Source organism: Colobus angolensis, unplaced genomic scaffold (genome assembly GCF_000951035.1).
Source record: "Colobus angolensis palliatus isolate OR3802 unplaced genomic scaffold, Cang.pa_1.0 Scaffold16, whole genome shotgun sequence".
In the NCBI taxonomy this organism is placed as follows: domain Eukaryota; kingdom Metazoa; phylum Chordata; class Mammalia; order Primates; family Cercopithecidae; genus Colobus; species Colobus angolensis.
In genome coordinates, this window is record NW_012114710.1 from 10818737 (window position 1) to 10839956 (window position 21220).

Below are 21220 nucleotides of genomic sequence, written 5' to 3' on the forward strand. Positions count from 1 at the left end.
TGATGGCCAAGTTATCTCAACTGAGTTTTTAATCATGGGCTGTGTACTAGCTGTGGATGTTGTAAAAATGACTTCTCTCATACTCACTTTCCTCCTCTATAAAAAAAAGCATCATTAAAGACAACCCTCACCAATTTCATGGAATTGTAAGGATTAAGAGAATAATTTAGGTAAAGGATTTACCATGAATACCAGTAAATACAACTACTATTACCTCTGATTTTGTTCTTGATTGAGAATTGAGGAGAGAAATTTTGGAATTCAGGAGATGTCACTTTTGGACTTAGATCAAATCCCCCAGTTGACCTAAAGCTTGGCTTTTAAGGCCAGCTAATTAAGTGTTACAGGACAACTTTTATTTGCATATTTCAACAAAGGAAGATTTTTACTTCTGCATCATCTACCAATCTTCTTAGGTTCAACCAAACATTCAGACTTAACAAGCCTGCGACAGGCTATATTTGGCACCAATTTACTCAGAAGACTATCGGACAGGAACCACAGCTTGCCAGCAGGACAATTTTGAACCTCCTTTTCAGAAGACAATATTCTAACAGCAGTCTATGCAATGGTATCTCCCCAGGTGACAGCTCAGGGTCCTCCTTAAAGGACATGCAGTTACAAGACTTTTCCACTCAGGTATGCCCAAAGCTGTGGCTTTCTATCATGTATCTGGAGACTTCCCAGTCCAGATGCAACTTACCAGTCCTAGGGGTCATACTTACCAGAAGCAAAGTTGCCTGGCAATACAGTTGACACATACCATCCTATGTAGTTGTCAGGGTAGGAAGAGGTAGGTAGTTAACAGAAGTCATCAGGGGAAAAGGTTGTATTAACCTTTTCATTTTCAGCTACTTGGGAAGTACGGGGGTAAGAGGGGAACCCCAAACACTGGTAAGCTGCTTTCCCTGGAAGACAAATAGCTAAACTGATCTAATAGACAGAATTATATTGGGTCTGTGATCTATTCCCTGGACCATTTACTGGTGGTGGGGGCGGGTGAGTCACCAAAATGAAGTAGCAATATAAACCTGTCTCTGAGCCTCCCTTTTGTCTGTTTCCTCATGAACTGCACAGAGAGTCTTGCACGCCCTAATTTCTTTCTGGTTGGTCCAGCTGGGAAGGGGAGAAGGTGAGTGGGGGACCATATTTCTACAATTTTTCTGACTGCTACTGGGTAGATAAATCAAGACAGCTCTGCCTGTAGGTCTTGGATATCTATAACTGGGTGTGAAAAGTGGAAGACCCTGATGAATTCTCCAAAACAAAGCTGGTTTGGTCTCTTGTAGGGTTCTGTGTAGCCTCACCTGGTACGTTGTAATTTCTTACTTGAGGAGGGAGACCAGCATCCTGAAAATGAACTGGAAAGCCACCTTCTTTAGTCAAATCTGCTAAATCATACCTCCAATGAATGATATTCAATAACTTCTGTCATAGCAAAATTTATACAGCAGTGGTACCATTTGTAATTCTAATGCTTAACTCTTATGGTATAATTAAGACAGTCCTTTTTGAAGACCAGTTACCCTCTATCACATAACCTGTCACATACATTAGAATTTTTAAAAAATTCTTTAGGCTTGAAAATAACCAGAGTGTTCATAATTAGGATTTGGAAAAGGAGTCTATTCAACCAAGCAGATCACTGCCTTTCTTTCGTCTTTACTATGAATTCTGAATAAAATGCAGAACACACTCTCAGTATGTAGAAAAATAAAATTTTGGCAAAACAATAATTACTGTTTTTCTGTATGTACTTAGCAGTGAAGTATTTATAGGCAACATATTTTAAGAAGTCAGTTCCATGGCTATAAAAAATGTTTAAGTTGATGAAATTTACAGTGCATATTAAAAGCATGATACAAATGGAAATTTAAAATTTTTTGTATTAGGAAGCCCAGTTTGCTAAAAGTAGCATTAATATCATTCACATCAGATTTTGTTACACATTTTTGTAGTTCAGCAAAGGCCCTTATGATGAAAAACAATTAAAAAGTGTTACTTATGACAAAAATAATTATCTGTGTAAAAAGGGGGAGACCCAAAAGATTTTTATATGCTTATTTAATTCAGATAAATAGAACTGTTATGAATTTGAGAGGAATGAAGATATTCAAACACTAACAGAAAATCATTAGCCTCATATTAGAGCATTCAAATGCTTACGTAACTCTTCAATCCATCTGGCTTCATAAAATCCAAAACTTTGAACGCAAAGCGGCAGAGTTCACATTACCTTTTGTATGTTCCTAAGTATGAAACTGCATCAATTTATTATGAATTAAATTTGAAAAACATCACAGATTTAAAAACAAAGTACAAAAGTGCCTGATTCTTTTTAATTCCACAGATACCTAGCATCTCAACATGTAAACAAACTTCTATGCTGCTCAATGAATCTTTCCAATTTCGATAATAAACTAAATAGTATCAGATCTAGTATATGACTTTCATGTGTAAGTTATGGTTTTATCCATTACTTTGACAATATGACTGATGTAACAGAGAGAAAAATTTTCAACTATTGTATTTATTTAAAACAAACTGACAGGTTCAAGCACCTGTCTTCAGAAAAGCCAGCAGCATTTTTTTTTTTTTTAACATACTCAAAGTAAGATTTGGCCTAAGCCCTTAATACCTTCCTGAACAGCCATGCAACTAAACACCCTCAGGAGATGTTACATAGGGAGAGAAGAACATGGAGCAGTTTGCACTTTTTCCCCTAGATAATATTAACACGGTAAAGCAAATCCAGATCTTTATGAATGAACGGCTGTCATGTTTCATACACTTGGAGCTCTATAAAACTAGAGCCACTATCATATATGCTTTTATAGATATATATGTATTTTTAATAAAGTCTCTCACTTGCTTCAAAATTTAAGGATGATCTTTTTCCTAGTCAGTCATTTCAAGGGAACAATAAATAAAGTAGAAAAGGATGAACTGTTTTGCATATTTCTGTGGAAGAATGGAAAACATACTTTGAGAGGTTCGGAAAATTCACTGTACAGAATGAACAGCTTATATACACTATCTGTGCAATTTTTCTTGGCTGGGGTATTTAAATGCAAGAGCTTCTCCAAAATAAGAAGCCACATTCATTCTTGTCCAAATCCCTCTGTCTCTTCTATTGCAAAAAGAAGTTTTTCCTTTAGTTGTTCATAACTCTTATATGGTGGTAGATCCAAGCGATTAAAACTGAACAGAAACAAAAACAAAATCAGATGTTTTCAATAAAATGAAAACAAAAATACAATATTTTTCAAAGCACATAGAAAAGCTGAATGGATATATGAATATATACTATATATGTAAAAATTTTGCCGTAATTATTCTAACAATTTACTACTATAATATTACTTAATTGGTATATTAACATTTCTAAATTTCTTAGAGTAATCCAAATTTAAGACTTACATATAAAAACTATTTTAACATCTCCGAGAGGAAAACGGAATTACAAATAATAAGTGTAGCAATTTGGATAAAGACAAATTTTTTTAAAAAAATCAATTTTCTTTTTACTATTCCTGTTACGTGTGTCATGAGTCCTCCTAATTTCTCTTAGGATAAGAGTCCATTTCTTTCATCCACTCACTCACTCATTCATCAGTCATTTACCGAGATTTTTTGACATAACCGATAAGCTAGTGATACAGTGAAGAAAACTAAAATCCCTGTCTTCATGGAATTTACATTCTGGGGTGGAGACAGTCAGTGAACAAATATATATACGTCTGTCTTTTCAAATAATCTAACCACATATACAAACTCTTCTCAAATGATACTTTTTCAGCCTTGTCATACTCAAATAATTCCATTCTGGGATTCACTGATGAAAAATGTTAAAATACTAAAAAATGCTTAAAATAACAATGTATTATTTTTCAGTTTACAAAGGTGGAATCACATTTCATTTTGTGAGGTACAGCACTGAGTAGCTAGATTAGGATTCGGGTGTTCAGGGTTTTGGTCCCCACAGTAGCAGTGACTAGTGAGATAGCTCTGAGGAAGTCAGAACCCTTCTGTACCTTCATTTTCCCATGTGGAAGCTTTCTAGAGATTATCCAGGTACCCTCTTACCACTCCCACCACTTTCCATGTACCCTTGACCCTCCCATGTCAGAGTCAGGAAAGAGCCTTTGAAACAAGGCATCTAATTAAAACAGTGCTGTTTTAAGACTGTATTCTTTGTATTTTAAAAGAAGTTAAAGATATTAATAGCAGCAACTAAGCAGACCATATACTGCCCTCCCCTTTAAACTATACTTCAAGGTAGAGTATGATAACAAGGTCAAAAAAATATTTTTCAATACTTCCTATATAAGACAACCAGTCACTTTCTGTCCTCTTGCATCTTTCACATATAGCCTTTGCCAAATTCTGTCATTCTATCTACCAAATATTCCATTTTTTTCTCCTGATTATGTATTTATTTGGAGACAGGGTCTGGCTCTGTTGCCTAGGCTAGGGTGCCGTGACACTGTCTCGGCTCACTGCAACCTCGACCTCCCAGGCTCAAGCAATCCTCCCTCACCCCACCTCAGCCCCCGGAGTGGCTGGGAGTACAAGTGCATGCCACCATGGCCAGCTAACTTTTGTATTTTTTTTGTAGAGACGAAGTTTTGTCATATTGCCCAGGCTCCTCCTGATCATTTCTACTGCCACTACACCCCTCTGTATATGCTTCCCCATCATCTCTTATCTGGACCATCAGAGAATTTCCTGCTACTCAACTTTGGGCCCATTTGTTTTGTTTCTTTTTTACTTTTTGCTAAAATGACATACCAGTTGATGCTACTCTTCAAAAACCTTTGCTGCTTTTGAGTTGCTATGGGTGGAGAGGGGGCTGTGGTGGGGAAAGGAAGCTTCTGTTCTCTACCGTCAACTTGTTTCACACTCTGCCGAGCATACCACATACCTTTCTCTTTCTGTAACCCTGCTCTCTATGGTCTGGAATACACTTTACATCAAGAACCAGTCCAAATGCTACAACTTCCTCTGAGCATCTTACACATATAATTTCCCTATTCATAAGCTCCTTTTATTTCTGTTTTAGCATCTATTTTAATCTACTCTGGGTTAGGACTGACTGGTTTCTCCCATTAGATTCTAAAATCCATGAAGGCAGTCATCTCTGCACTCTCAACGCTGATCTGTTTCGCATACAGTAGATATTTAGTAAATGCTGAGTTGAAAAACATGAAAGTGGGTTACTTGAAAGCATCCAAAACAGGCTTCTGTTTTAAAACACTGGCCATTATGTTTTGTGCTGTTTTACAAAAAGACAGACAAGCTAAAATCGATTCTGCTTTCTTCAGTTATTGACCCCAAGGCTACACCTTGAACCCTAACATCACCAGTAAAGGAAGTTTCTAATTTAAAAATCGTGTTCTCTTACCTTGTCTTTGCAGTTTATTTCAATTAAAATGCCAGCCTGTTGACCTCATCATACTATCCTGTCTACCTCTTGTCCTCCCTTTTTTCTTTACCTATCGCTCATCACTATAATTACTTTAGAGATCATGGTCCATCATTATACATCATAATGTATTTGCATTTTATTTGTATTTATAAAAGTATTTACAACATATTCATTTAATTTATTTTGAGACAGTGTCTATCTCTATATCCCAGGCTGGAGTGCAGTGGCGCGATCTTGGCTCACTGCAGCCTCCGTCTCTGGGGTTCAACTGATTCTCCTGCTCTCAACCTCCCAAGTAGCTGGGTTTACAGGCGTGCACAGCCACGCCCAACTAATTTTTGTATTTTTAGTAGAGACGGTGTTTTACCACGTTGGCAAGCTGGTCTCGAACTCCTGGGATCTGCCCACCTCAGCCTCCCAAAGTGTTGGGATTACAGGTGTGAGCCACCTTGCCCGGCCTACAAATATTTTTAAATCTCACGCTTCTCCCTCTTTTGAACTCATAAACTCAAATTCTGATGAACTCAATCTTCTGCCTTCTTGTTCCTTTCAACTTAACAGCTGAAAATTACTGGGGGAGGAAATCATGCATTCAAGTAGACTGTTGTCATTTCAAATATACTACTAATCCAAGTGAGCAATCCAATTTTGCCTAGCAATCTTAGCCATGTTCCTCTAATCAATACTTGCCTATTCTCTAACAATTCTCCCAATTCCTTCTTTCTCTTGAAAATTTTTCCTTTCTTCACTCTTAGCCAGTGACTTCTCCTTATACTTTGAGAAAACAGAAATCAGTGGGGGGTAATTACGTTCCCTTCACAAAATTTGAAATCTATTTTAATTCTCCCCTTGACTCAAAAATCTTTTTCTCAATACACACACACACACACACACACACACGTATGTGTACCTATTGGATCTACCACTTTAATTGAAGGCAGAGGTCTTCACATTTTGGTTACAGGACTCCTTTTCACTCTTAAAAATATTGTCAACCTTGGCTGGGAGCGGTGGCTCATGCCTATAACCCCAGCACTTTCAGAGGCCAAGGCAGGAGGACGGCTTGAGCCCAGAGTTTAAGACCCACCTGGGAAAACATAGAAAAACTTAGTCCCTACAAAAAATTAAAAAATTAGCCAGGCATAGTGGCGTACACTGGTGGTCCCAGCTACTGGGGAGGCTATGGTGGGAAGATTGTTTGATCCCAGGAGGTTGAGGCTGCAGTGAGCTGTGTTTGTGCCACTGCACTCTAACCTGGGTAACACAGCAAGACTGTCTCAGAAAAAACAAATTTCCAACTGCAAAGAGCTTATATGAATTATAGCTACTGATATTTAAAAGTTAAAACATTTTATTTATATGAATTATAGCTACTGATATTTAAAAGTTAAAACAGAAGTTTAAAAAGTATTAATTCATTTTGATATGAAAATAAACATTTTAATGGGAAAAACCCAAGTATTTCCAAAAAAATATAGTGGAAAGAGTGATTTTGTTTTATAGTTTTGGAAATCTTTTAAATATCTGGTGTAACAGAAAACATCTGGATTCTGATATCTACTTGTACATTTGATCTACTGCCCCACACAGAAAAATAAGTTAGAAATGGAGATATACTCTACTCATCTTGTCAGATAATTGTGGATATTATTCTTTGATACTAAATTTGACAAGGGAATGCACAATATGGTTCGAAATCAGGTCAAAGAACACTTTGTACTTTGTTATACAAAATCTACTGTTCTCTCTTGCACTTTGTTTTTGATTTGATTTTATTTTTTTTGAGATAGGGTCTTACTCTGTCACCCAGACTGGAGTGCAGTGGTGTGATCATGGATCACTGCAGCCTTGACTTCCCTGGCTCCAGTGATCCTCCCATCTTAGCCTCCAGAGTAGCTGGGACTACTGGTGTGTGCTAACACACCCGGCTAATTTTTGTATTTTTTGTGAGATGGGGTTTCACCATGTTGCCCAGGCTGGTCTCAAACTCCTGAGCTCAAGCGATCCTCCCACCTCAGCCTTCCAAAGTGTTGGGATTACAGGTGTGAGCCACTGTGCCCAGCCTCTCTTGCACTTTGAATAGATCTTTTACTCATGCGTCATTTTGTAACATTTGTTGTAGCATTCACGGATCATTTGAAAATAATGACTCATCAAATTATAAGGATTTTCTAAATGTTGACTCATTTAATTATATAATAGGAAAAAAAAAATCACATTTGTTAAAATACCACTAATCAGCCGGGCATGGTGGCTCACTCCTGTAATCTCAGCACTTTGGGAGGCCAAGGCGGGCAGATCACAAGGTGAGGAGTTCGAGATCAGCCTGACCAACATGGTGAAACCACGTCTCTACTAAAAATACAAAAATAAGCCAGGTATAGTGGTGCGCACCTGTAATCCCAGCTACCCAGGAGGCTGAGGCAGGAGAATCGCTTGAACCTGGGAGGCAGAGGTTGTTGCAGTGAGCTGAGATCGTGCCACTGCACTCCAGCCTGGGTGACAGAGCAAGACTCCGTCTCAAAAAAACAAAAAACAAACAATCTCACTAATCTCATTGAAGAAAGTCTTCAGAAGCTCTCAAGCTCATGGTGGTAATTATCACCACCAACAAATGCCTATTGTTTTCCTTAAAATGACAAGCTAACAACATTACTTCTCAAGAAAATGTCTGTCAAATACCTAAGTCTGCATAAACTGCTGGCGGGTCATTTTTTCAAGTAAAACAGTGTTCCATAAAAGAAAGCAAGCTAGTTCAGTTTTCAACTCAAACAACTACCCAAGAGCTTTCCTTCAAGAAAATCATTCCCTGGTGTGCACAAGTGCTATTTCAGACTTCCTATTTTGTCACGCAAATGTTAAAAAAACATATACTCAAGCATCAAGATTGAATAAAGTTAGTAATTTTTACTGCTTCATAAAGAACTTCAATGAACCTGCCTTTTTGCTTTTTTTTTTTTTTTTTCCTTGCTTTAAACCTCAAGTATATGCTGCTGAAGAATACAGAGGTAGTAGCAGTTTGGTGCCACTGCCTTGATTTGTGCTAAGGCACAAGCAGGTTCACAAACCATTGCTTTTGCACCACAAGTAGAAATTTCAAAATGATAAAAAGGCAAATAATGGCTTGGTATGAAAATAGTTTTGACCTCCTGAAAGAATCACCTATCTCCAGGCTGTCATCTTTGGCCTGGGTAACTATAACAATTTCCTAACTACTCTCCCTGCATTCACCCTTGCATCCAACTCCTTCCCTATACTGTTCTCTGGCTGATTTTTCTGGGATTTATTACTTGCTATTTAAAACTCTGCAAAGCTGTCTAATTTTTCTTTGATATCTCAGTTCTTTATATTAGCCTATAAGGCTGTACATAATTTAATCCCTGCCTACATCCCCCAATTTTTTCATCTCCCTTTCTTCTGATGTACCAAGTTCCAATCATACCTATCATCTTCATTTCCTTGAAAAACAATTTCTTCAGGGTCTTTGCTTACTTCGGCATTTCTGTGCAAAGAATGCTCTTTCTCTGCTTATCCCCACAGCAAAATGCTCTTTATCAAACTCAACTTAAGCAAATTACCCCTTCCAAGAAATCTCCCTGACCACTCAACCCAGAGTAGGTTCCCATTAGTTGTTCTCTATTAGAGTACTCTCATTTTTCCCTTCGAAGGACTTACCAGGATTTGCAAATAGTTATTTGTTTATCTGTTTGTCATTTGCGCCCCAACATGGGGCACAAACTTCATAAAAGACAGGGAATACTTAAATCTTACTTTATACATAGTGAGTACACTAATATTTGTTGAATCAATGGATGCATTTCTTAAGTATTTCTATTAATGAGAACACGCTAAAGTGTTCAGTTATAGAATGCTGTATTAATCAATGTGTTCTCAAAATTGAAATTCTGACTACTTTAATAAATAAGCAGTTATACTGGATCTTACATATTTTTAAAGGAACAAAACAAAAGATTCTCTGTGGCTTTCACCTTCATATTTAGGATTCTTGAACTTACCATGTATGGCTTCTTGGTAACCAAGTGTCTTTGCCAACTTTTTCAATGCAAAACTTTTGAGGCCCATTACTTCCTACACCAGGAAAATAAGACAAAGTTTATCTGGTCCTTTAAACTTTTTTCTTCTGACAACTACTTAAATAATAGAACATGCTGCATAATCATATGAATGATACAAAATAAAGAAGAAATTCACAATGTAAGCTGCTTCTGCCTAAAGAAGCTTCTTACTGTTGCAGAGATCCAGCAATAAGAATTAAATCAGTGGGAAGAAAACTATTTATACAGAATGTCGCTCCCTTCACAGTCACCCTAGGGAGCAAAACAATGGCCACCTCAGCTATATGAGGAGACATTCATTTTTGTCTTACAAGTGCTTTGATATTAGCCATTCAGTTTTCTTTCTTCTAAATGAAGTCCTATCTACAGCACAGAAGAGTAATCTTTAGTTTAAGTCTACTGTATGTCCAAAGGCCATTATTATCACAAAATTATCTACAGAGAAATTATAGTGAAACTACATTTACCCATGAGCTCAGCAAATCCTCCTAGAGGTAAACGGCAGGTTCCAGTGACGAACTGCAGTAGTCGCATTCTTACTTCATTGTCTGTCTCTTTCACAAACTGTAATGAAATCCAATGTACTTTAATATGAAATAAATGCTAAACTATCTTCAATCATGAAACTAGTACACACTTGAAGAAATTAAATAACACTGAATTGGTTCAAAAGTTGTGCGAAAAAGTGGTTGTAGGGTTTGTCATTTAATAAGGGTGGGCACCATGCTAAGCACACTGTGAACCTCACTTCAGGTCATCCTCATGAGAACACAGAGGCTGGCCACCATCATTACTACGCCCATCTTACGGCGAGCAAAGACACGAGAATCTTGGCAAGGTTAAGTCATTTATATAAGGTCAAACAAAAGGTGCAACCAAGATAGATGATGTTGTTGGGCTGTAGTATAACAGCTATTAAGGGTTCCTGCCAAATAGTGTGCCACTGGTTTTCATGGATTTAGTTCTCACAACAATTCTATGAGATAGATAGGTAGAATCACTGGCATCCCCACTGTACATACAAGGAAATGGAGGCCTAGAGAGTTTAAATGATTTGTCCTTCTCAAACTGCTAAAGTGGCAGAACTAACATTTGAACTCAAGTCTAGATGAGCCCTAAACCACTGTTATTCCTCCCTGAGTCAATTACCCATCTCCCCTTTAAGCTACAGAAAACAAATGAACACCTCTCTGCTGCCACTCTTAATAGTCTGTGGTATTTTCTCCCATGAAACACCATTTTCCTAACACTTTGTGTTCTTCCTGACTAGTACCTGAAAAACCAAAGTACACATTCCTCTAAAATTATCTATTTCACTGACTAGTTATTTTCAAAGACATAAATGGGTAATGTGGTGAAATACTAATTTGATTGGTTTGAGTATAACAGAAAGCAAGGAACATAGGGAGCAGATTAAGAGTAGAAATGTATCTTAAAAATGGGGAATAAACGTTAGCTAAGGATAAGGTAAAACAGCTGTGCTAATCATGTCCCAAAATATTTCAGTGAAGAATCGTGCTGAGGCACATATTTCAACAAAACACAAGAAACAAAACTTATTACCAGGTCTGGCATAAACCTCACCACTTCCCCTAAAAGAAACCCACTTCAGAAAACACAAGTATTCATTTGGATTTATATGACCCTAAGCTTAAGCTCATTGGCTATGTAGGTACAAATGTGTAAATAGAAAGCCAGGGAACACCAAATGTAATGAAGCCAGTAAAAAGCCTGAAAGGGAAGGTTACAGACAATAGTATGCATATTGCATGCAATGCAATTCAGGTATTTTAGGCGTGAAAATGGATTTATTCCTTCCTATTTATGTATTTATTTTATAATAGGTAATAGTAAAGAATGCAAAAGATTTTTACTTAATGAAAAGCAGCTTTCCTACCTTCGCCTCCAACTGCTCAGCACCCCTCTAGAACTGTTTCCAGTTTTTTCTCTGCCTTTTCAAAGATGATATATTTCCATACTAACATACACTTTTACTATACAGATGATAAATCTTTAAACAAAAAGCATGATATTATACACACTGTTTAGCATCTTCCTTCTCCCCTTAATACTGTATTGAAACATTATTCTCCAATATTTTTGTTAATTTGCATTTTTAAAAATGGAAAGAAAAGTCAGGCGTAGTGGCTCATACCTGTAATCCCAGCACTTCGGGAAGCCAAGGCAGGTGGATCACTTGAGGTCAGCAGTTCAAGACCAACCTGGCCAACATGGTGAAACCCTGTCTCTACTAAAAATACAAAAACTAGCCGGGTGTGGTGGCACGCATCCCAGCTACTTGGAGTGGGGGCGCTGAGGCAGGAGAATCACTTGAACCTGGGAGGCAGAGGTTGCAATGAGCCGAGATCTTGCCACTGCACTCCAGCCTAGGAAATAGAGTGAGACTCTGTCTCAAAAAAAAAAAAAAAAAGACTGACTCCAAGGTATAGACATATAAAATGGATGTATGATAGTTTATTTACTCAGTACTCTCCTGATGGACATTTACGTTGTTTCAAGTCTCTGTTAGTAAACCAATGATATTGCATTACTTTGGTATGTGCCACTTTACACGTGTTGAAGTATATTTTAAGACAAATTTCTAGAAGTGTCTACATCTCTTTAAAATATCAGGCAATAAACTCATGACATACATTCTTATGAAAAGATGCAACTTTTGGAAAGTATATTGTAACACAAAACCTAGCATTACTCTTCACCTGAAAATGAAACAGTTAAGCAGAAGTAAGCCAGAAGTCCAGTCGTTAAATTGCTCAAATGAGTCCCAATTAGTAGAGTAGTTATCTGAAGAATATCCCTGATCTGGAGATTTTAAATTCTCAAACACACAAAACAAAAAGTCTATTAAAATAAAACGTTCAAGATTAGTGTGGTACACTTGGATTCCTGAGACCATCCTATTATAGATTAAGCAAAACACACACACAAAAAATAAATACACAAATAAATGAATAAAGTCATTCTTAGACATTATGCCCTCGATCATTCTAATTCTCTAGTATATATTACCTCAGAGAAATTAAAATATCTGCACTGACTCTCATTACAAACATACTTCCTCATTTACTTCTAGAATAAGTGGAATTTAGACTACTTTGATACCACTAGAAAAAAATTGCTATGCCTACAACTATTAACATTAAACTATTACTTAAATAGTTGCCCAAACTGGAGTGCAGTGGCCGGATCTCAGCTCACTGCAAGCTCCGCCTTTCGGGTTCACGCCATTCTCCTGCCTCAGCCTCCCGAGTAACTGGGGACTACAGGTGCCCGCCACCTCGCCCAGCTAGTTTTTTGTATTTTTTAGTAGAGACGGGGTTTCATCTGGTTAGCCAGGATGGTCTCGATCTCCTGACCTCGTGATCCGCCCGCCTCGGCCTCCCAAAGTGCTGGGATTACAGGCTTGAGCCACCGCGCCCGGCCTAAATAAGCTATTTTTAAAACCACCATTTCATTAGAAAATATGTTCAGTAATCTGTTTCAAATATGTTGAGTACTTTGTTTCAAAAAAGATAAAAGCAAATACCTGCCAAAACCAAATGATTTGCTTGCTGTTTCTCGTATAATGTCGATAAACAGTATTTCTCTGCCAATCTGCCAAGTCAACCTCCTGCATGCCACACAACATAACCTGGGAAATGAGCACAGAATCAGGCTACAATAAAGATTTAGTGAAGCGAGTAACTATATGACTGAAATTTCCTAATGCAGTTATGCACATGGCAAATTGTGTGAAAAGCTATGTGCACAGCATATAATGATCACAGTAAGCAAATCTTTTGAACAAAATTGTGGCAATTTAGCATAAAGGATTCTCCGGTACTTTACCCATGTTTATTGAACTCAAACGAAAAACCACATTTACAGTATTTTCAAGAAAAACAGCTATACTGAAAAGCATGTCTCCTTTACCATATGTATATATATGGTGTGTGTATTTACACACACACACATCTATATATATAGATTTATATCTAGATATGTGTGTGTGTATATATATCTATATATACATATAGATATGTATCTAGATACATAGATAGATCGATCGATCTCCCCCAAACTGGGTATCCAAATTCATTAGTTCCAAACCTATTTCTGGTTCTCATTTTAAAAAATCTATGCTATCTTATATACTTAAAAATAAAAAATAACCTCCTATTAAAAATTTATCCAGCTTCTCTAGGAATATTCTACATATGTGAAATTTTCAAACAACCTCAACTTGTATATGAAATGAACATTATTTTAGGCATAGTAAAATATGTAATACGTATCTCTTAGTTTTTTTCATAAGTCAACTTTGAGCTATAATTTACATAGAATAAAATGCACAAACTTAGGTATACAGTTAGAAGATTTTCAACAGATGTATATACCTGTGTAACCACCATTACAATCAAGATATAGAATATATCCATCATATGCCTTTTTGTAATCAAAACCATATCCTCATCTCTAGTTTTAGGTGATCAGTGATTTCACCACAGATTATATTTGTCCTTTTAAGAATGTCATGTATATGCATACATCCATATTTGTGTCATATATAGTGCATACACATATACACACATCCTCTTTTGTTTTTCCCACTCAACATGTTTTTGAGATTCATCCATGCTGTGGTTCATTTTTTCTATCACTGAGTAGTATTCCATTATATGAATATACAACAATTTGCTTATCCATTCACTTGTTCATTCATTTAGGTTACTTTCAATTTTTAGCATTGATGAATAAAGTGATTAACATTTATGTACAAGTCTTTGTTTAGAAATATATTTCATTTCATTTTAATAAACACCTAACGGTAGAACTGGTAGGCCATAAGGTAGATGTACATTTAACATTATAAGAAACTACCAACACTATCTCAAAGTGGTGTTTTGATTTGCATCTCCCCAATTACTAATAAGCATTTTTCCATGTATTTACTTGCCATCTGTGTATCTCCTATTGTGAAGTGAGCCTTTGTCTATTTAAAAATGTTTTCTTGTCTTTGTATTGAGTTCCATGAGTTTTTTTGTTAATATATTCCAGATACGAGATCTTTGTCTCAACAGTTTCTCCCAGTGTGTAGGTTACTTTTTCACTTAATGGTATCCTTTCAAGAGCAGTTTTTAGTTTTGAAGAAGTCCAATTTATCCATATTTTTCTTTCATGGTTATTACTTTTTGTGTTCTAAAAAACTTCTGCCTGCATCAAGATTTCTCTTATGTTTTCTTTTTCACTTTCACATTCACACTTATAATTCTCTTTAATTGTAAGCATGAATAATTTTATGGGCAGAGGTAAGGTCAAAGTTAATTTTAAATATGGACTGAAGTAGGTTCATAGTTAATTTTCTTCCATATGGATATTCAGTTGATTCAACATCATTTGTTGAAAAGATATTCCCTTTCCACATTGAAATATCTTAGCACTTTTGTTGAAAATCAATTGACAATATAGGGTCTACTCCCGGACTTTCTAGTGTTCCACCAATTTGTCTATTCTTTCACAAATACCACACTATCTTATTTACTATGGTGTTAGAAATAAGTCTTAAAATCAAGTGATGTAAATTCTCCAAGTCTGTCGTTTCTCAAAATTGGCTCTGCTCTTCTAGGGCCTCTGTATTTCCTTCTAATTTTGAAATCAGCCTGTCACTTTCTATAAAAAAATTCTGCTGAGATGTTGAATCTCCAAATCAATTTGGAGAGAAGTGACACTTTAACAATATAACATGGTATGTCTCTTCATTTATTTAGGTCTTCCTTAATTTTTCTGAGCAGTTTTGAGTTTTTGGTATAGAGGTCTTGTGTGTTTTTGGTTAAATTTGCTCATTTTTTGATGCTTTCACACATGAAACTAAAATCTAAATTTTAAGTGTCTGTTGCTAATACATAAAAATACAATTGATTTTTAAAGTATTAAAATTGTACCCATGCCTTATTAAATTCACCTTATTTCTAGTAGATTTTTGGTGGGTTACCTAGGATTTTCTAATCGAAGCTGAAAATCATGTTTTCATCTGTGAATATAGGCAGTTTTACTTATTTCCCATCTTTATGCTTCTTATTTCTGCTTTTGCCAGTGGCTAGGGTATTTGGTAAAATATTGAATAGAAGTGGTAAGAGTAGACATCTTTGTCTTTTTCCAAAACTCAATGGGAAACTTTCAAAATATTACCATTTAGAATAATGCTAAGGTTTTTTGTTGTTGATGATGATTCCCTTTATCAAACTAAGAAAGTTGCCTTCTATTCCTAGTGTGGTAGGAGTTTTCATAGAGAATGACTACTATATCTTCTTAAGCATTAAACAGATATTAACCTATAAAAGGGGGTATGATTATGCATAGCCATTATTGTGAATAATAGTATGAATAACCATTACTGTGATAAGAGAGGCAATGAATGGCAGTAGGAGGAAGAACAACAGACTAGGAGTAAAACTTAAGACAAAGCAAAACAAGACAAAATCTGTATTTTCTCACACAGCTCTGCACTCTTAATTGATTAGCACTCTTAATTGTACTTTTAGTTGATTAGGTCAAGGCAAATAATCATAAAGGGCTTCAGTCACCTTATATGTAAAAGAAAAGTATCATATGGCCTTCCCACACACGGGGCAGTATGTGAGAACATTATAAACCCTGCCAAGGGTACATAAACTATATATTCCTATTCTTATGCTTCTTGATCTCCTATTTTAGTTTCATCTCCACTTCAATGTAAGGCTCCCACTATAGCATCCCTCTTTGAGTGCACCTCTAAAATAGGCATTCTTAATTGGAGGTATGGAGTATTTAGGTGTATGAATTTAGAGGATGCAAGATGTCTGTCTTCACATTAAAAATGAAGTCTGTGGTTTTTAAAAAGATTAATAAATACTACTCTAAAAATGTCTTCCATGCTAATCTTCTAATATGTTTCTGTTAATTTGTGTAAGCAAACTGTTAAGAAAGATGTTAACCAGGATTAGTGACGGTCTATGTCAGCCAGGCTCAGAGTCCTGGTTTTCATGTATATCGGCTTTCCATATCCACAGCTTTTGTATCAGCAGATTCAACCAATGGTGGATTGAAAATATTTGAGAAAAAGAATAATACAACAATTTAAAAAAATAAAAAAATTAAAAATATAGTATAACAACTATTTACCATAACATTTGCATTGCATTAGGTATTTGTAAGTAATCTAGAGATGATTTAAAGTATAAGGGAGAAGTGTGTAGGTTATATGCAAATACTATACTATTATATACTGTAACCATAAGGACTTGAGTATCCATGGATTGTGGTGTCCACAGGTGCCCTACAGAACCAATCCCCCACAGATACCGAGGGATGACTGTACTTCCTAGGTTAGTCAGAGTTGCTAGAAAGCTAATTCCTACATAGGAATATTACTGTATGAAATTTAAAGTGCTGTTTTTCATATGTACATTTGATTACATGAAAGAACCAACTTTCTTAATAAAAGGCCCAATATGGCTACAGTTAAAATAGCACACCCAAAGCAGACAGAGAGGAAATGCCAAGAACTATTCAAATGCCCGGCCTATGTCCTAACTTATATGGGAAAATAAGACTTAGAAAATTCTTGATAATTAATCATTAGGGAAATGCAAATCAAAACCACAATGAGATATCTCCTCCCACCCATTAGGGTGGATACTATTAAAAAAACAAGCAAAAACAAAAAAAAAAAAAGGAAGAAAGAAACAGAAAATAAGTGTTGGGAAAGATGTGGAGAAACAGGAATCTTTCTACATGTTTAACAGGAATGTAAAATGATGCAACTGATATAGAAAACAGTATGGTAGTTCCTCAAAAAAATGAAACAAGAGGTTTACCATATGATCCAACAATACTACTCCTGGGTACATATCCAAAAGAAACAGGATCTCAAAGAGATATGTGTACACCTGTCTTCACAGCAGCACTATTCACAACAGCCAAAAGATGGAAGCCACAGAAAGGTCCCTCGAGGGACGAATGGATAACACCATGTGGTAGTGTACATACCTATAATGGAGTATTATTCAGTCTAAAAAAGGAAGAAAATTCTGACACATGCTACAGGACAAATGCTTGAGGATATTAGGCTGAGTGAAACAACCCACTCACAGAAAGAAAAATACTGTATGATTTCACTCACAGGAGGTATCAACAGTAGTCAAACTCACAGAAACAAAGTAGAAGGGTAGTTGCCAGGGGCTGGGGAAAGGGGGATTTGTCTAATGGATATAGAGTTTCGGTTTTGTAAGATGAAAAAATTCTGGAGATTGGATGCACAATGTGAATATATTTAACATTACTGAACACTTAAAAATAGTTAAGATGGTATATTTTAAGATACATTTTATCGCACACCTGATATACTTCTACCAAGTCTAAATGTAGTTAAGACCACTAATAACTCATGACTTAAAACTCTGATCTTTGAAAGCAACTCACTACTAAAGTGAAATTTCAGAATTATTAATAATGTTCCAACAACTCTACAAGACCCCTAACAACTGACACTGATTGATGATTTTGTGCTCATGGCATTATAGGGTTCAGAGAATATAATTAAGACTCTTACCCAATGCTAGAATAAATACCACCTTGACATCAGGACAAATGAGAGGATTCAAGATTGTGCTACAGGATTTTAAAATGTGTGAACAATGTTCTGTAAAAGCACAAAATTAGTCCCTCCCCCCACTAACATTCCCTACAATAGCAAAATAAAAGGGCCTAACCTCTAATTCTTTTTCATCGAAGTACTGTAGCCACTGAAGAGGAACAACTTCATTAAAACCATCAAGGAAAGCTTTGGTCTGTTCTTGTACTCCTCGAGAAAAACGCCATTCTGTCATTAAACTGAAAATAAAGATGGTATTTAAAAATAGGTAATTTATATGTGAAGTAAAATACTTAAAAACACCAAGAACTTCTATAGTTCTTTCTCTTTTTCTAAATATGCTACATATATATACATATAAATGTGATGTGTGTGTATATGTATGTATGCACATAATTTTAGAGTTAACACATTCGAGGAAATCAGTTCTAGTACACTGGCAACTATTAAAAAGGATGCTTTTAAGATAAATAGGAAAGAAAAAACAGAAAAAAGAAAGAAAACAAATAGGAGGTTCCTCACTATTTAGTAAGATAGCCAAATCCTAGCACTAATTATATCCTGTTTATATCTAGACAAATATATCCAAACATCATGTGCTCACCGGGAAAGGAATAGCTAGTCATTTAACAGGCTGTCCTTACACCAAGCATTGCCATGACAGACCTGAGGACTCTGACTCAAAGCCTTCCACACCAGGGAGGCAAGGGATTGTCTCAGTAGTACGTAATGACCGTATGTCCACAGGCCATGGACTGGTGAGGGCTTATGGTCTGAGAGGGCTTAAGGCTGGAGAACAGGTTCTTTACTTGCTGGTTTATTGGAAAACATGAAGACTTCCTAACTAGAATAGAAGAACTCAAGATGAAAACAAAACATTCTGAAGAGACACATATAAAGCAGCTATAAGAGCACGGAAGTATGATAGAAAGGAAATAAGGAAGAAAATGTGTCAGTGACACAAAATCTGTAAAAGGAGATTCCAAAAGGAGATGGATCTGGAAAGAACTACCTAGAGAACAGCATACACCACATCATACAGACAAGTCACAGATTCTAGCAGATGAAAAGAAAGCCAAGCTGTTCCCACTCCTCCCATTTCTAACTCTTCTTTTTGTTTTCTAGAGGAAGCTGGCCTTATGCTTTTCTAAGACTGTCTCTAAAACTTTTCTTCAATTCCTAAACCCTCTTTGTCCCATATCCTCAACTCCAACTCCAACTTTTCTTCCCATTTGTCCACAAAGGTGTTCAGACTATTCTTTTCCAAAAACCCTTCCTTTAACCCAGTGTCTCTTTTACATTACTCTCTGTCCTCTCTTTACCACCACACTCATTATAAGAGTACACCACACTCAGTGTTTTCACTTGCTCACCTTCCATTCAACCAAATTTTAAACCAAGGTAATTTTAAACCTGGCTATCATTGTAGGCTTCACTATAACCACTAATTCTTACCACCAACTTATCCCCTTAATACGTCAAGTCTGCTCTTGCTGTTTTCCCTGTCCCAAAATCTCCCTCTATCAGGCAAGCTTTCCTGTATCTTTTTTTTTTTTTTTCTTTTAACATAAAGTCTCACTCTGTTGCCTGGTTCACTGCAGCCTTGACCTCCCTGGGCTCAGATATCTTCCCACCTCAGCCTCCCTAGTGCCTGGGACTACAAGCGCATGCCACCATGCCCAGCTAATTATTTTAAAAATTTTATTTATTAATTTATTTTTGTAGAGATGAGGTTTCGCCATGTTTCTCAGGCTGGTCTTGAACTCCTGGGCTCAAGTGATCCACCCACCTCAGCCTCCCAAAGTGCTGGGATTACAGGCAGGAGCCACCAGCCTCTCATGCATCTCTTAAGACGTTACCTAATACATAACGTCCTATGAAGAACTTTCCTGACTCCTCCCAGCAGAAACAATACCTCTCTTCCTACTTTGGATTCCAGTAGTACTTCATATATATTTCTACCATTCATTTACTTATAGCTTCACTGATGGCCTATTTTGTGCACTAAAAATAAGGTATCACAACTAAACAAGAGTGTTATCATATAATTCTCAAAAGCAGGATTAAAAAATAAGACTAAAGTCTGTTATTATTTGAAACTGAAACAAAATCCTCCAAAAATTGCTGCACTCATGATTAGCTATGAATAGTATTACAGTGATAAAATGTTTTGAAACAGTGCTTAACTTTACAGAAAGTGAATATAAATCTTACATGGTAAGATTTTATTTAGACTGCTTTTGATATTTGAAACCACTGATAGCATTTTTTAACCACTCAGGTTGTGGTACTAATTTTTGTTGGACTTTGTGGAAGGCTCAGGCTTAACAAATAAAAAAAAAGTCCAGTGTCTTATGCATGATCTTTGTGAATATAGTTTCCTCAAAATCTAGTGTTACTGTTTTTTTCCAACTAGTGTAATAAATGCACACTGCAGAACAAAGCAAAACAAAAATACCTAACAGAGTACAAAAGTACAAAAGAAGAAAATCAGTTATTGCTAATTTCTCTCATTCAGAGATGACTGGTTTAGCAGAAAACGAAGAGGCCAAGAATGTCAAGCTAAGAAGGGTACATTGAAGTTGGTAAGCAGAGACACTAAGGATGTAAATTTGAAAGGCCATAGCAATTTACAAGAAGGGAAAAAAGAATGGCTGTGACATTTTACAAAAGCCACATAGCAATATCTATTAAATACTTTTTGACCAAGTAACTTCACGTTTTAAAAATCTAGCCCACAAAACAAGTAGCAGGATGTATGGATTCATGCTTAAGGAAGTTTTCTGCTGTCTTGTTTGCAGTGGCCCAAGCTGGACACAACCTAAATGATCTCTATTGACAGGAATAGCTGCAAAATATAGGAAAAAAACCACCACAGTTTAGCTAGCTGTTAAAAAATGAGTTCGATTTAACTGTACTGTCCTTAAGACAAAAAGGTAAGATACAGAGTAATGTGTATAATCCAATCCCATTTTCAAAACAAATATAAAAAACAAAAAATCTGAAAGAGATAGAGATGACAGCTAGCATCTAAGAGGGTGAAAATGGTAGTACTCTTCATAGAAGACATCAGTAGGAGAAAAT

The 21220-nt window shown here is 36.2% G+C and overlaps 1 protein-coding gene across 2 annotated transcripts in view; it reads right to left on the reverse strand.

Moving 5' to 3' along the window:
- Positions 1 to 2056: 2056 nt before the first annotated feature.
- Positions 2057 to 21220, reverse strand: part of WWP1 (WW domain containing E3 ubiquitin protein ligase 1) — a 100636-nt gene continuing 81472 nt past the window's right edge. The window contains exons 21-25 of one of the 2 annotated variants that reach the window (XM_011937084.1): positions 18255 to 18375; positions 13052 to 13156; positions 9972 to 10068; positions 9445 to 9517; positions 2057 to 3201 (exon numbers count right to left, since the gene is read on the reverse strand). In XM_011937084.1, the coding sequence (XP_011792474.1) occupies positions 3102 to 3201; positions 9445 to 9517; positions 9972 to 10068; positions 13052 to 13156; positions 18255 to 18375 (496 nt within the window). In that variant the 3' untranslated portion in view covers positions 2057 to 3101. The remainder of the gene's footprint in view (positions 3202 to 9444; positions 9518 to 9971; positions 10069 to 13051; positions 13157 to 18254; positions 18376 to 21220) is intronic. The other variant, XM_011937085.1, reaches the window with a different exon arrangement.